The following is a 12,614-nucleotide window of genomic DNA, read 5'->3' on the forward strand; positions in this document are numbered from 1 at the left end:
ACATTACGATATCACCAGCCACCATTCACCAAACGCCCCCGCTCAGTTACCCGCCCCGTTCTTCGCAACCCCGTTCTGGCCGGTCTTGCCGGCCCCGACGCTGTTCTCGTCCTCGGGCTGCTGCACGTACATGTCGGCCCGGTTGTTCTCCTCGCTCTCCTTGGCGGCGTTGTACTTGCGAAACGCGACCTCGACGAGGATGCCCACCTCGCGCCGGTTCCTACCTATAATGCCGACGGCCAGCAGCGCGTCCGTCTCCTCGATCCAGTCCTGCAGCTTCCGGAAGCCGACCTGGTCCTTGCCGAGCTTCTGCGGCTGCCCCGACGACCGGATCAGCGCCAGCACGCCCGCGAGCGCCGTGTTGAGCGCGCCCAGCACCGTGATGGTGGTCGAGTACCTCGCGGCCACGGACCCGAGCGCGGTCAGCGCCGCGCCGATGACGACCTGCGCGAAGTAGCACAGGTACAGCAGGACCGTCATGACCGTGTACAGCGTGTGCTTGCGCGAGGCCTCGGTGATGACGCTGCGGTAGATGCCGATGGCGGCGCGCCGGCCCTCCTCGAGCGTGCGCGGGCTCACGACCGTGGCCGAGCGGTCAAAGGCCGGGCCCCGCACGGGCGGCAGGTAGTTGATCCCGACGGCCTTGCGGAAGATGAGCAGGTTCTCGTCGTTGGCGGCGCGGATGCCGAGGCCGGCGGGGGAACCCCAGGTGAAGTTGGTGTCGGCGCGGGCGTGCTGGCGCAGCAGCTCGGGGCTCTCGGGGGTCAGGGAGTCGTGCGCGGGCTTTGTTGGTGGTGGCTTGTTGTTCGCGGTCGATGCTGCCGGGGCCGGGCCTGTCGGGGCTGTCGAGGCCCTCGCAGTGCTGACATCTGTCGCAACAGAAGGCAGAGGGGGGCGGGTTTCCTTGGCTGCTGTCGACATTGTAGCAGGGGGTTCAGAAGTTACAATGACCCAGGAGGGAGTCTTAGGTAATCAAGGGGGAATAAGGAAGCGCGTTTTGCTAGACACAGCTGGTCTCAAAGCTTCGACCTCCAACCCACGTTTCCAGAGCATCATGGCAATATATAGACTTGGCTTCTACAGTATACTGAGTTGAATTGGAATGGGGGAAAAAAGGAAGCCTCAATCATCCAAGTCACGACACCCATTCGCCGGGATCTGACTCAGATGGGGCTACCGACGGCGGAGGGGCGCGTGAGCGGCTGCGGTCGATCCTTGTCAGCCTCATCGGCCATAGAGCAGCCCCGTGTAACAAATGTCAAGGTGGAGACGCCTTTGATCATTTTTGCATACGCGGTGGTAGTCATAGTTAAAGGGAGTCCCAAGATTTTGCTTATCACGCCAAGTTGTGGTGTCGGCAGAGTTTTGTCCTCGGGTGAGAACCCACATTGTAGCACGTCATAATTGCAAGGACTAGACGAAATAAACTCTGAAAGGCCTGTATTCCTAGCTTGGCAAAGCGTGACGATCGTTGTTGTGTAATCTCAGAATGTGTGATGAAGGAGGAAGCGAGAGATCCCCCACTCGCTGGACACCCTTCCTGATAGGAAAATGACGAATGGGTAAGTAAGGTGTAGGTGCGCCAGTGGTGGGGCTCAACACACATTGAGATCACGACTGATAGTCCTTTAAGGGGTCGCCGTATACGGCGGCAGAGAAATCATCACGTTCGCAAGATATATCTACGGTTGGTGGTCGTAAGCTGACCCTGGCAGGATGCCGATCCCTTCTCGATTTTGTTCGGTATGGTCATCTGGAGTGGCTGGGCAGACGGTTTGTGCAGGGCGAAATTTGCTTTTTTGTATCACGGCGACCGTATCCACCTACCTACATGTTCAGCCCTACAGGTGGAAAAACTTCCCGATATAGCAATCTACTGTCATCGTACTTGAGGCGTATCCTGTCCAACGCTTTCGCTGTTCAGCCAATCATTCCGGCTGGGTCCTTCAGGGTCCATCCAGGTTTGGGGGCCAGCCAGCTTTGGCTGCGCCGCAGCAAATACACTTATTGATATCTATCTGCCTGCTGCCCTTGAGGGTCGGTCATCTGTGCCCGTAAGCTTATTGTGAGTGACTCTTCTGGGAACAAAGCTGGAATAAGTTACACTCGTCCTCCCCTCCCGTGCGAGGAACAAAAGATTTCACAGTATGTCAACCAAGTCGAGAGAATTCCGAGAATCCTGTTGCAAAGGGTCACGCCGAGCTACATTGACTGGAGTACAGCCAAACATCACTTGTGAGAGCGTTTTATAGTATGTTTTATTTCTTTTCCATTTAAGTATGATATCTTAGAAAAACTGTGTCGTTTTGACCCCCTTTCGTCATAGATGGACGTGGTATCAATGCATCTAATTATCCAAAATGAGTAGCAAGGTATCCTAGAGCAAGACCCCGGAGGCGCAACTTGATGTATGAGGCCAATTCTTTCCGCCCAAGACTTCCGTTTCTTGCTTGGCTCCTCAAGTTGGTCTTGACCATGAGTTGTGCTTTGAAAAAAAGAATTGATGAAGTTCGCCACCTTCGAGTGGCCCTAGATATTGTCTTACTGGGGCTCGCCTTGCTTTGAAACAAGACTCATAACCTGGGGAAGCGAAGCCGTAGTCTGTCCAGTCTCCCCGCGGGCGCCGCCGCTGCAACAGCACTTTCAGCGGTATTTCCTCATTTTCCGCTGCCGCTACAGCTGCTGGTCAGAATCCGTAGGACCGGCCGACGCGGTCTCGCCGCAGGCTCCTCCTCCTCCTCTTCTTCTTCTTCCTCCTTCTCCTCCTCCTTGGGCATCGACTTGGCCCACGACGGCCACCAGCCCTGCATCGGCATGTCGTCGTACAGGGCATTGAACGCCTCGTGCGGACAATGACTCCGCCACGAGTTGACGAGGGATCCGTCGGTGGCATACGCCAGTGCGGCGGAGAGGTTCTTGTCGCGCGTCAGATCCGCGGGCCGGAAGCGCGACAGGACCTCGAGATTGTCGGAGTGGACCTGCAGGTTGGCCACCCAGCCCGGTCATTGGCCTTGGAGGCTTCGCAGGTACTAGTGCCGGGTCTTGGGCCCCCGGGCGCGGCCGCCAGTCTGCGGGCAGGTCATCGTAGTACAGCTGGTACTGCTTTTTGTCGTCGCGGCTGGGGTTGAAGACCATCCTGCCCTCTTCCGGCACGATGTTCGTGCCCGTCCAGTGCAGGCCTTGCTTCATGAGCTCGGGCACGCTGTCGCATTTGATGAACATCTCGGCCCACCAGTCGCTGCTGGGAAGATCATCGTCGTCGGAGAAGGAGAAGGAGAAGGAGGAGGCGTCGTTTGGATCCGGTCTGAAGGCGAGTCGGATCGTGTACGGTCTGTCGCATTCGTAGTAGAACGCGCCGCCGCCGGCAACGACGCGGACGCCGAGGCCCTCCTCCTTCGTCTCCGCCTGCGTCCACTCCCTTCTCCATGGGTCCGGAGAATAGCCTGGCCGCCAATGGACGCCTTCTGCTGCTCGCTCATCCGGTACGGAGACTCGTTCATCCGCGTCCTCCACAGGAGGCTCTTCTTCTTCATCTGCCTCACTAGACGAAGATGGCGTCAGTACCTCTTGCTCCAGGTACTCTGACTCGCTGGCGGCATCGTCTGCAAAGAGATACTCGAACGGCTCCTCGGTTATTATATCAGGGTAGGAGTCCTCGGACGACTTGGAATCGACAGGTGACGCTGGTTCCGCAGCAGCCATCATTCCTCTTAGAGCTTGCATCATGGTGTAGTATATTGGACGAGTTGTTGGACGAGTGAGATGGCAATTAGTTTGAAAAAGAAATCCATCCTCTCATATAGATGCGAAAGGACTTTTCGGAGAAGTCTAGAAAATGCATATCCGCTGTGACAGTAAACCTTCACCCAGCCAAACCACGGAGAGACAAAACCAAAGATTAAGCCCAGTGAGTCTATCCTGGATGCTCAAAGGTAAATTTCTGCAGTATACCACCCAATATCGATTATTCCAGCATTGCAAAATTGGCAGATGCCTCAACACCAGGTAAATCCCAACGACCCAAAGCAGCCCTATTCGCATACGCCGAAGCTCCGCAATGTTAATTCTCCTTCCCGATATCCTGTAACTGCATCCCATAAAGCAACGGCCGTATCAGTAACGGCAGCAGGGATCCAGCTCGACGTCATCAATAATACCGAGTTCACGGAAGCTCCAGCCCCGTCCTCCGCCCCATCGTATCCCGCGTCTTCCGCACCCAGCGCATGCCCACAGAGCACACCAACGCGAGCGCCAACACGCCCATCAGCACCGTCCCATACTGCCCCCCGCGCATCCGCCTGCTCCAGACCCGTCCCCATGATGCCGTCCGTCGCCGTCGTGTCGCCCGTGGTAGCTGCTGTAAGAGGCAGCCGCATTTCCCCCCTCCGCATGCTGCTGTAGCGGCACGAACATGGCCGCAGCCTTTGTCAGGCCGCCAAATTCGCTCTGCAGCTGCACAAAGTCGTAGCCGCCCGAGGTCTGGTTCAGGACCACGGCGCCCGCGAACAGGTGGTCCGTGGTCGTTGCTGCTGCCGCCGTCTCTGTTTCTCCCTCGAGGCCTGCTTCGCTGGCCACGAAACAGGCGCAGTACAGGGCCTTGACCGGGTCGCCCTGGGCTGTGTAGCGCAGGGGTATGTCGATGGCATCAGCCTCGTCATCCTTACCTTCCGCGGAACCGGCTGGAGGTGTTGTTGTTTCTATGCTCCCTCCGCCGCCTTCCGTAGTGGTGTCACGAAGCTCCTTGGCGGCGGTCTCATCATGAGCAACGGCGGTCTCTTGTTCGTCCTGGTCGGCGTCGTCGTCATGAATAAGCCAAGTGTGCGTAGTATCGTCCGGGTAATGGCAGACGCAGTGATCCCCTAAAGGGGCCTCGGCGTTTTCGTGGTCGTACATGGCTTATTATTTTATAACTCGAGTAAGAAGTTTTCCTTTCTCTTTTTCTTTCTGAAATAGATGAAACAGTTCCAAGATAATCCAACGCAGGCCTTTGGAAATTGTGTAAGAGCTGGTCAGCTGCGCGGGTGCAGAAGCGGCTCGCTATATTGGGCCAAGTCCCATTCCCATCCGCCCTAGTGCCATCCCTTGTACTTACTTTTTGCCGGACTATTGAGAGCGAAAATGCTGGTTTAATTAAATACCCGTCAAACTCGCACCCGTGGCGTAATGCGGTTCGGGACAGCTCATTTCAGGCACGGTGATCTTATCACCTAAACGTGGTAGTCGCGTCCAGCTGAGGAATGGAGGGTTGTTCGCCTGCAGGTCCCCTAACAACGTAGTGGTCAGTAGGTGGTCAGGAGTTTTTACCGAACCGTACTTTGCCGGCCACGACAGGACCCATGATGCAATCGATGACCCCCCTTTCGCTACACATGCTTGTCGGTCCTCGGTAAAGTATGAAAACGTGAAATCTTGTGGTATCATTATCTGGGTCGAACCAACGCTTCAGTCTCTTGGCTTATCGTACACGCCATGTAGTGTTTTTGTTTCCCCACACACTTTTCAAGCTAGAACACGAGAGCGCATCTCGCTCCTCAATGCCCTCCTCCTTCTTTACCGCCTACCCGGCAGACCCGGCACGCCCACATACCGCTCCTCGCGCTCCGTGAGGAACATGACCTGGACCCAAAACTCCTTGAGATCCTTATCCCACCAGGTCCAGTACCGCTCCCCCGTCCGATCGATCTCGCGCGCCTGCAGCTTGAACCCGCACGTCTCGTAGGGCTCCGCGGCGACGAGCATGTACTGGAAGTTCTTGTCGGGCGGGTCGTCGACGCGCTGCTCGAACGCGCTCATGAACCGGACCTTGGGCACCTCCCCCTCAGAGATCTCCGGGTACTGCAGCTGGAACAGCAGGCCCTGCTGCCGCGTCACCGGGTCCCGCACCTTGGTGATCTTGTACCCCGGCCGCCCGATCTTGACCACGTTCCGCTTCGCGCCCCCCAGCCCCAGCGCGCCGAAGCCGGCGCCCACGACGCCCACCGGCAGGCCCGTCCGCTCGTCGATCTGCCCCTTGCCCTCCTTCTGCTCCTTGGCCGCGCGCCGCGCGAGGTTGGTCTGGTGCTTCTTGCCCTGGGTGTGGGCGAGGTAGGAGCCGTCGTTCTGGTGGACCGTTAGGCAAAGTCGGCATTCGAAGGAGCCGACGTGGTTCTTGAAGAAGTAGGGGTCCTTGTCGAGGTCGATAGTCTCGAGGGCGAGCTTGCGCAGGCGCTCGCGGCGGTCGGCCGTGGTCGCGCTGCTCGAGGCGACACCGCCGCCGCCGAACTTGGAGCCGGCGCGGTTCTGGTAATCCATCTTGGGGGTTGTTGGATGGTGTTGTCGTCGATGGCGATGTTTGTTGTCGCGAAATCAGTGCTCGGCTTTATTGATTGAAGACCACGGAGGTAAATTGCTGTGAGATACGACGTCGAATCAAGTCGCACTAGGTAGGTAAAGGCCAACGAATGATGATTGCAATGGATGGGATAGAGAAGGCTGATGAAATCCAACCGAGAAACAGAAGGCGCGCCAGGGTTGGATAAGATAAGAGGAGAGGTTCAGACGGAGTGGGGCCTGCAACTTTGTCCGCTTGTTTTAGAGCTTAGGCCTGGCACAGGCACCTGTCTACTTGCATACGTGACATGTATGCATCTAGCCACTACTCGACACTTCCACCACACCTACCTGCATGCAAATGCAGCATCCTGCAGAAGAAGCAAGTCGCTTACAAGTTTGGGAATTACATGATGTCACGGAAGAGTAAAGTAGTAAGTAGTAGTATTGTGCTTCCATTTGGTTCCTTTTATCATGCCGTCTTTTTCATCAATTATCACTTGCCAGATTAAAGCACGATTCCAGTTGATATCTGGAGCATCATGTCTTTCTTACCAGGTTTGAAGCATTACGTAAGCCGTCTCTCTGTCCGCCTGTCAAGAGACCAACCAACGAATGCCGTGCCTTACATGTACACACCTTGAGCGGACGCTGCATAATCAGCAGCAGACCACTCAAGTAGGCCCCCTTACACAATGACCATCCGAGTCCACCGACCAACGCGTAGTGGTCACATAGCCCCTACAATTCTCAGACCAAACAAGCAAGCTCTGCCGTATGGTATGGGTTCCTTAGAGTAATTAGATCGTGGGCTCATCAAAGTATTAATGAGTGTCGCCAAAGTGCAATCCAAGATCCAAACAAGCTTCTTGACATATGCGAGTCGTATCATCACGCATATATTATACGGTGGATTGAGATAGGCATTGTGCCGGGCACCAGCAGAGCCGGTGCTCTCTTCAGCACGGCCATCAATCCAACTCGACACATCTAGCGGAAGTTGTTATCGAACCGCTTGAACGTGTAACCAATGAACGGCAAGCTCATCTCCGGCGTCTCCTCGACGGGCTTGCCAGCGGCAAGTGCCTGCGCCTTGAGGACGGTGGCGTTGTCCGTCTGGTCAATCTCGTCCGTGGGGAAGTACGTCGTGTCGATGCTCGACGTCAGGCGAGGTTCGAACGGAGCACGGATGCGGCGCAGACTCTCGAATTCGACTCCGCGGAAGAAGGGGGGTGCCTTGATGTCCTGAGCTCCGTGGCGGCCGAGACGAGCCTCGGTGTTGCAAACCAAACTGCGCCAAAGTTAGCAAACTGCTGTTGTTACATATCAAGCAAGGAATGGACAAACCTTCGAATCAGATGCTCGGCCTCGGCGCCCAGCGTAATGTCATCCGGGAAGTAGAGGGACTGTCTCCAGTTCACAATCTTCCTGTAGGTGTCGTGGCTGTCTTCAGCACAGAACGGCGGCCAGCCGACAAGACACTCGAACATAATAGTACCGAGGGACCACCAATCGCAGTCGAACGAGTAACCGTGACCAGTGAAGATCTCGGGAGCAATGTAATCAGGAGTACCGACAGTAGAGTAGGCCATCAGTCTTCGCGACCGTCTCCAGTCGTTGATCTGCGAACGGTTGCTGACCGTCAGGTTGATCTGGTCGATGGCCACCGAGTTTCTGTCTCTCGGCCGGTTCGACTTGCCCTGCAGCAGCTGTTGGTAGTAGTTGTTGTCGTGCAGCTTGTGGAAACCGGTGGACAGACCGAAATCTGTCAGCTTCACGTGACCACCTCGGTCCAACAGAATATTGTCAGGCTTGATATCACTAAGCGAAGAAGTCAGCGGGTATACCTAAATCAATGCGTAGGCAAGTATCATGACGTACCGATGGATGAAGCCGAGCTTGTGGACTGCGTCAATCGCGAGCACTATCTCGGCGATGTAGAAACGCGTGATATCCTCGGAGAAAATCTCGTACTTGATGAGCATGGTCATCAAATCACCACCGGGTAAGAACTCCATCAACATGTACAGGAAGTTGGCGTCCTGGAAGGTTGTGAAGAGCTTGACCACCCAAGGACTGTCCGACTCGGCCAAGATATCTCGCTCGGCACGCACGTGCGCCAGCTGGTCCTTCTTGAACATTTCCGTCTTAATCAGAGACTTCATCGCGTACACCAGGCCATCGGCCTTCTTCTGCACCAGCTTGACTTCACCGAAAGCACCCTTTCCGATGATCTTGATGGTGCTGTAGTTCTCGGGCTTGTCCTTGGTACGCAGGAATCGCAGGTATCGGCCCTCCTTCTTGCCACCGTTTTGCCAGATCTGCTCCCGTCGAGGTGCGGATTGGTTGGGATCGCTCAGCTTCTGCTCCATCTCGCTCTGGCGGAGGTTACGCTCGCGTGCGCGCTTGACGCTGTCCTTGAAGAAATCGGCCGCCAGCTGGGAGCACTTCTTCTGGTTGTTGTTGGCATTCGTGCCAAACTTCTCGGGGTTGCGCTCGGGCGCAGGCTGGAACTCGGTCGTTCGCTGGCCCTGGTTGGGCATCGGCGCATTCAGATAGCTATAGCTGGGCTGAGGCTGGTTCGACGAGCCGGCGGTTCGGGGTCGCTGGGCGGGCGAGGGTCCGCGGGGAGAGCCGTACTGGGCACCTCGGGCAGAACCACCGAGGTTCTGGTGGGAGAACTGGTGAGCCAAACCGACGTTGGGGTCATTGCCCGGGGTGTTGGATCGCTGCTGGTAGCCGGGTTGCTGGCCCTGACCATAGTCGCCACCCTGCTGAGGGGCATACTGCGGCTGCTGGTACTGGCCTTGCTGCATGAAGTAGTTGCCGGCCTGCTGGTAACCTCCAGCATACTGCTGGTTGGGGACTTGCTGCTGCTGCTGACCAGCCATTGCCTGTTGGTTGGGGAAGACAGGCTGGGGGAAGGTCGAGGGCGTGGTGGGATACTGTCTGCTGTCGGAGGGACCAAGACGCTGCTCGTTGTTCCCGATGTTCAGGTACAGGCGGTTGTTTGGGTCCATGGTGGCGGTTCGGGCGTGCCGTGAGTACTTGAATGGCTGAGACGCAGGGTGTTTATGCGGTATATGTGCCTGCAAAAGGCAATTTCGATTGGACTCTTTCGGGCAGCGATCGTGCAGTAAATTAGTTGGGGGCGTTAAGGAGGGGCAGCGAGAGTGAACAGCTAGCCGCCACTTGTTAGGGATGCTTGCTGAAAGAAGGAGGCAGACCGTCACGGCGAACTTGTGACGGGGTTGACACAAGATCAGACGAAGGGAAACCGAGCTACTATAAAGAAGCAAAATAGTAGCCACAAGCAGGCCTCGCTGTCGACGACTGAGCTGCTTGTTGTTCGTTTCCCAGGTTGAAGAAGGGATTTTGCGGTGGATGAAGATGTTCGAAGAGGTGTTCTTCACTTTCTTGACGAGACCAATTGAGCTGGCATGTGCAGCTTGGATTTCGAAGTCGAACTCGGTAAGGGGAAATCGCAGGAGCAGCGCACGCAACGCAAGAGAGGGGGAAATGCGGGCCGGTCGAGAGTAGTGCCCCCCAGACGGCCAGAGCCAGCAAGGCAATGCAAGGGTGATGGTGGTGGTGATTGACTTTGGAATTGTTTCAGGTGGCAGGGAGGGGCGCGCAGTTGGAGGTGTTGGAAGTGGTCAATTGAGTAGGTAATCAAGGACTTGACGAGGTCATCAAAACCAACGCGTTGTCGCCTCCTTGTTCGCTCCTGGTGTGCAGTCGTCGTCTTGGAGAACCTAACTGCTTGTTGGAAATCGTGGGTTGGTTGGTGTGGTTGGCAGATGTAAAGGCAACGTGCAATTGAACCCCTGAAGTCGGAACATCCCTGGCTGGCAGGCTGGGCCCTTGAACAGCATGAACCTACGGTGAACGGATCAAAATCCTGGGCGGCATGTTAGCGCCTCGCTAAGGGGCCGCTAACCCCAAACAGGATAGGCGGCTCTCTCACTCGCATTGTTTCGAGGCCAACTGCCAAATGCCAACTGTACTGGCGATGCTCGCTTTGCTAAATATCAGATCCATCTTGCCATCTGCCTAGCATACCATATGTGCATAGGTAGGTAAATATTCAATGTGTACGGGTTATCGTCGTGTTGTGGAAACAGTCCTTGGGTAATAAAACGTCCAACTCTGACGATCTTCATGCATCACCGACGACACTCGGGTGGTTCCGTTCCCTTGGGTCAATTGTTTACATGTACTATACATGTGAAAGCTCGCCTCCCTTCCAGCCAACATACGCTCGCAGCCTTATCGTTTCTGTAGTGTACCGTATATTGCCCACGCTCGCACATTCATATGTGACGGGAGGCCAGGTGTCAGACTGATGCCGTCACCCGGTTGAACCATCAAAGCCTGGTCGGTTCGCCAAGGTCGAGAGCAGTGACACAGCGTCACTGCTCAAGCTGTTGAGACTCGTCCAGCCAAAGGCGGTATAGGGGTCTCACTTGGCGAAGGTAGCCGCTCGTTGGGCTTGTAAGCAGTGCCCCAATCGTGGGCAACATACTCAGTCGGAATCTGCGCGTGGAACACGAAGCCCGCCGTACTGAAAGATGTTTGGGCAAGTCAGACATGCACTGCTCGAGAAGATGGTATGATTTGTAGGTCCACTAGATGTTGATTGAGCTCAATCTCGATAGCAGCTTGAAAATGTGTCCAATGCGGGCTCACACTCGGCGATTCGACGTAGCGTAATCCTGGGTCATCGCAATGGCATTTAGGTCACCTACTCAGGAAGCACGCCCAGTCTCGTTAGTCGTGGAAGGGGGACCCGAGAGCGTGGCACTCCTGCTGCAGCCCTGCCCCTGTGTGACTCTGGGCAAAAGTGAATCAGTTGCAAAGACATCAAGCGATGTAACCCTCCAAGAACAAGATTGCTGCCAATGACGGGTGGCCAAGGCCTTGAATGATTTCTTGGGATGGCACTGTTTGCTTCAAAACGTCGTTTCCTGGGTATTACACATAAACAAGAATGGAGGCGGTGTTCTCTATGGATGTGTGCGTAGTTAAATGTACTTAATTCAATAGACTCGCCTACCTCAAGGACTTAAGTCGACTTGGATGAGGTTAGCTGGACTTTTATGTTATTGGCCAGTCTCTCGAGTTGGCCGGTCATATTGTTGTAGAGGTTGATGCGTAACGTTTTCATTCGACCACCTGCCTTTTGCTTCACATATGAGGATGTACATCAGAGCCTCATACTACGGCCCAAGATGACGAGTACAAGCGCTATCGTATTCCCAAGGGCACATTGGTACTATTGATGTCTGGTAAGTTTCCGTTGTTAATGGCTTGATGGACGGAACAAAGGAGACATCAAAGCAAAGAATTCCATGCTAAGTTAGTAGGTAACATACACTTGCTAAGGGGCATCCAGATGGACACCACCACCAGACACCCAAATCCGCAAGGATTCGACCCATCTCGGTGCTTGCACGACCACAAATCTTCAGATGTGTGTAAACGATAATCTCTATGATATAAAAGGCTTCTCCGTCTAAGCTTTCGTATGCTCCCTCATCATCGTTGGTGAAGTGTGCGACACGCAGCCGATGCCTAAGTCAGTGTTTCTTCTTACAAATCTTCCTTCCGGTCATTGTTGTCGGTGGCGGCTACCCTTGCGTGTATGTCGGCACCCTCCCGGATCAAAAGGCTCAGTATCTCCTCGCGATCCGACTCCGCCGCCGTGTGGATGGGACTGAGACCGTTGTAGTCGACCAGGTCCGTGTCCGCACCCATTTCCAGGAGCTTGGCCACCACGGGGAAATGTCCGGACTCGACCGCGAGATGCAGCGCCGTACGCCCCTGGCCATCAGGGGCGTCTAGGTCTACGTCATTCTCGACTAGGAAGGTGACCATGGCAATGTTCCCGCGCTCGGCGCTGATGTGTAGTGCTGTCCGGCCCTTCCTGAAGGGCTCTCGTGGCACCGCTGATGTTGTCGACATCATCAGGGCTGTGGGACAAGGCGGTATGATGCGTGGTGCCAAATTCAACGAGGGCTTGGCAATGGGGCAAGTGTGCAACGTGCTTGTGACGCTGCTGCTCCGGCCGTGAGGCGTCGACAGCGGCGGCGATAGCATACCGCTGGGTGTCGGTGGTTGGGATCCTTCCACCCCGGCGGAGCCCAGCGACGGTAGCATTCTCCCATTTCCGCTTGGCGAGAATCCCCCAAAATCTAGAAAGTAGTGAGGTGACTCAAGTGCCAGGCCCAAGCCTGCGAGGTCCTCTGAAGCCGCACCGGAACCCTTCCGAAGATGCGTGGCATCCGAAGGATTGCTGAGAGGAG

At 55.6% G+C, this 12,614-nt stretch overlaps 6 protein-coding genes across 6 annotated transcripts; all 6 read right to left on the reverse strand.

The window, feature by feature from the left end:
* Positions 1-42: 42 nt before the first annotated feature.
* PG997_005762 (C6 transcription factor) lies at positions 43-921 on the reverse strand (the record flags this gene model as incomplete). Its single annotated transcript, XM_066810077.1, has 1 exon — positions 43-921. One exon carries the CDS (start codon positions 919-921, stop codon positions 43-45), a length of 879 nt encoding a protein of 292 aa, XP_066669000.1.
* A 1,736-nt stretch (positions 922-2,657) lies between these two features.
* On the reverse strand, positions 2,658-3,702 carry PG997_005763 (uncharacterized protein; the record flags this gene model as incomplete). The annotated part of the gene is made up of 2 exons (XM_066810078.1): positions 2,658-2,978; positions 3,031-3,702. The coding sequence occupies 2 exons, from the start codon at positions 3,700-3,702 to the stop codon at positions 2,658-2,660; spliced, it is 993 nt and encodes a 330-aa protein (XP_066669001.1).
* Positions 3,703-4,031: 329 nt separating this feature from the next.
* PG997_005764 (uncharacterized protein) lies at positions 4,032-4,893 on the reverse strand (the record flags this gene model as incomplete). Its single annotated transcript, XM_066810079.1, is given in 2 exon segments — positions 4,032-4,395; positions 4,412-4,893. The coding sequence occupies 2 exon segments, from the start codon at positions 4,891-4,893 to the stop codon at positions 4,032-4,034; spliced, it is 846 nt and encodes a 281-aa protein (XP_066669002.1).
* A 657-nt stretch (positions 4,894-5,550) lies between these two features.
* PG997_005765 (uncharacterized protein) lies at positions 5,551-6,291 on the reverse strand (the record flags this gene model as incomplete). Its single annotated transcript, XM_066810080.1, has 1 exon — positions 5,551-6,291. The coding sequence occupies one exon, from the start codon at positions 6,289-6,291 to the stop codon at positions 5,551-5,553; it is 741 nt and encodes a 246-aa protein (XP_066669003.1).
* A 1,008-nt stretch (positions 6,292-7,299) lies between these two features.
* Positions 7,300-9,329, reverse strand: PG997_005766 (AGC NDR NDR kinase; the record flags this gene model as incomplete). Its single annotated transcript, XM_066810081.1, has 3 exons — positions 7,300-7,600; positions 7,657-8,130; positions 8,191-9,329. 3 exons carry the CDS (start codon positions 9,327-9,329, stop codon positions 7,300-7,302), a joined length of 1,914 nt encoding a protein of 637 aa, XP_066669004.1.
* Positions 9,330-11,901: 2,572 nt separating this feature from the next.
* Positions 11,902-12,468, reverse strand: PG997_005767 (uncharacterized protein; the record flags this gene model as incomplete). The annotated part of the gene is made up of 1 exon (XM_066810082.1): positions 11,902-12,468. One exon carries the CDS (start codon positions 12,466-12,468, stop codon positions 11,902-11,904), a length of 567 nt encoding a protein of 188 aa, XP_066669005.1.
* Positions 12,469-12,614: the final 146 nt, after the last annotated feature.

Source organism: Apiospora hydei, assembly GCF_038363865.1.
Source record: "Apiospora hydei strain CBS 114990 chromosome Unknown utg000005l_segment0_segment0, whole genome shotgun sequence".
Taxonomy (NCBI): Eukaryota; Fungi; Ascomycota; class Sordariomycetes; order Amphisphaeriales; family Apiosporaceae; genus Apiospora; species Apiospora hydei.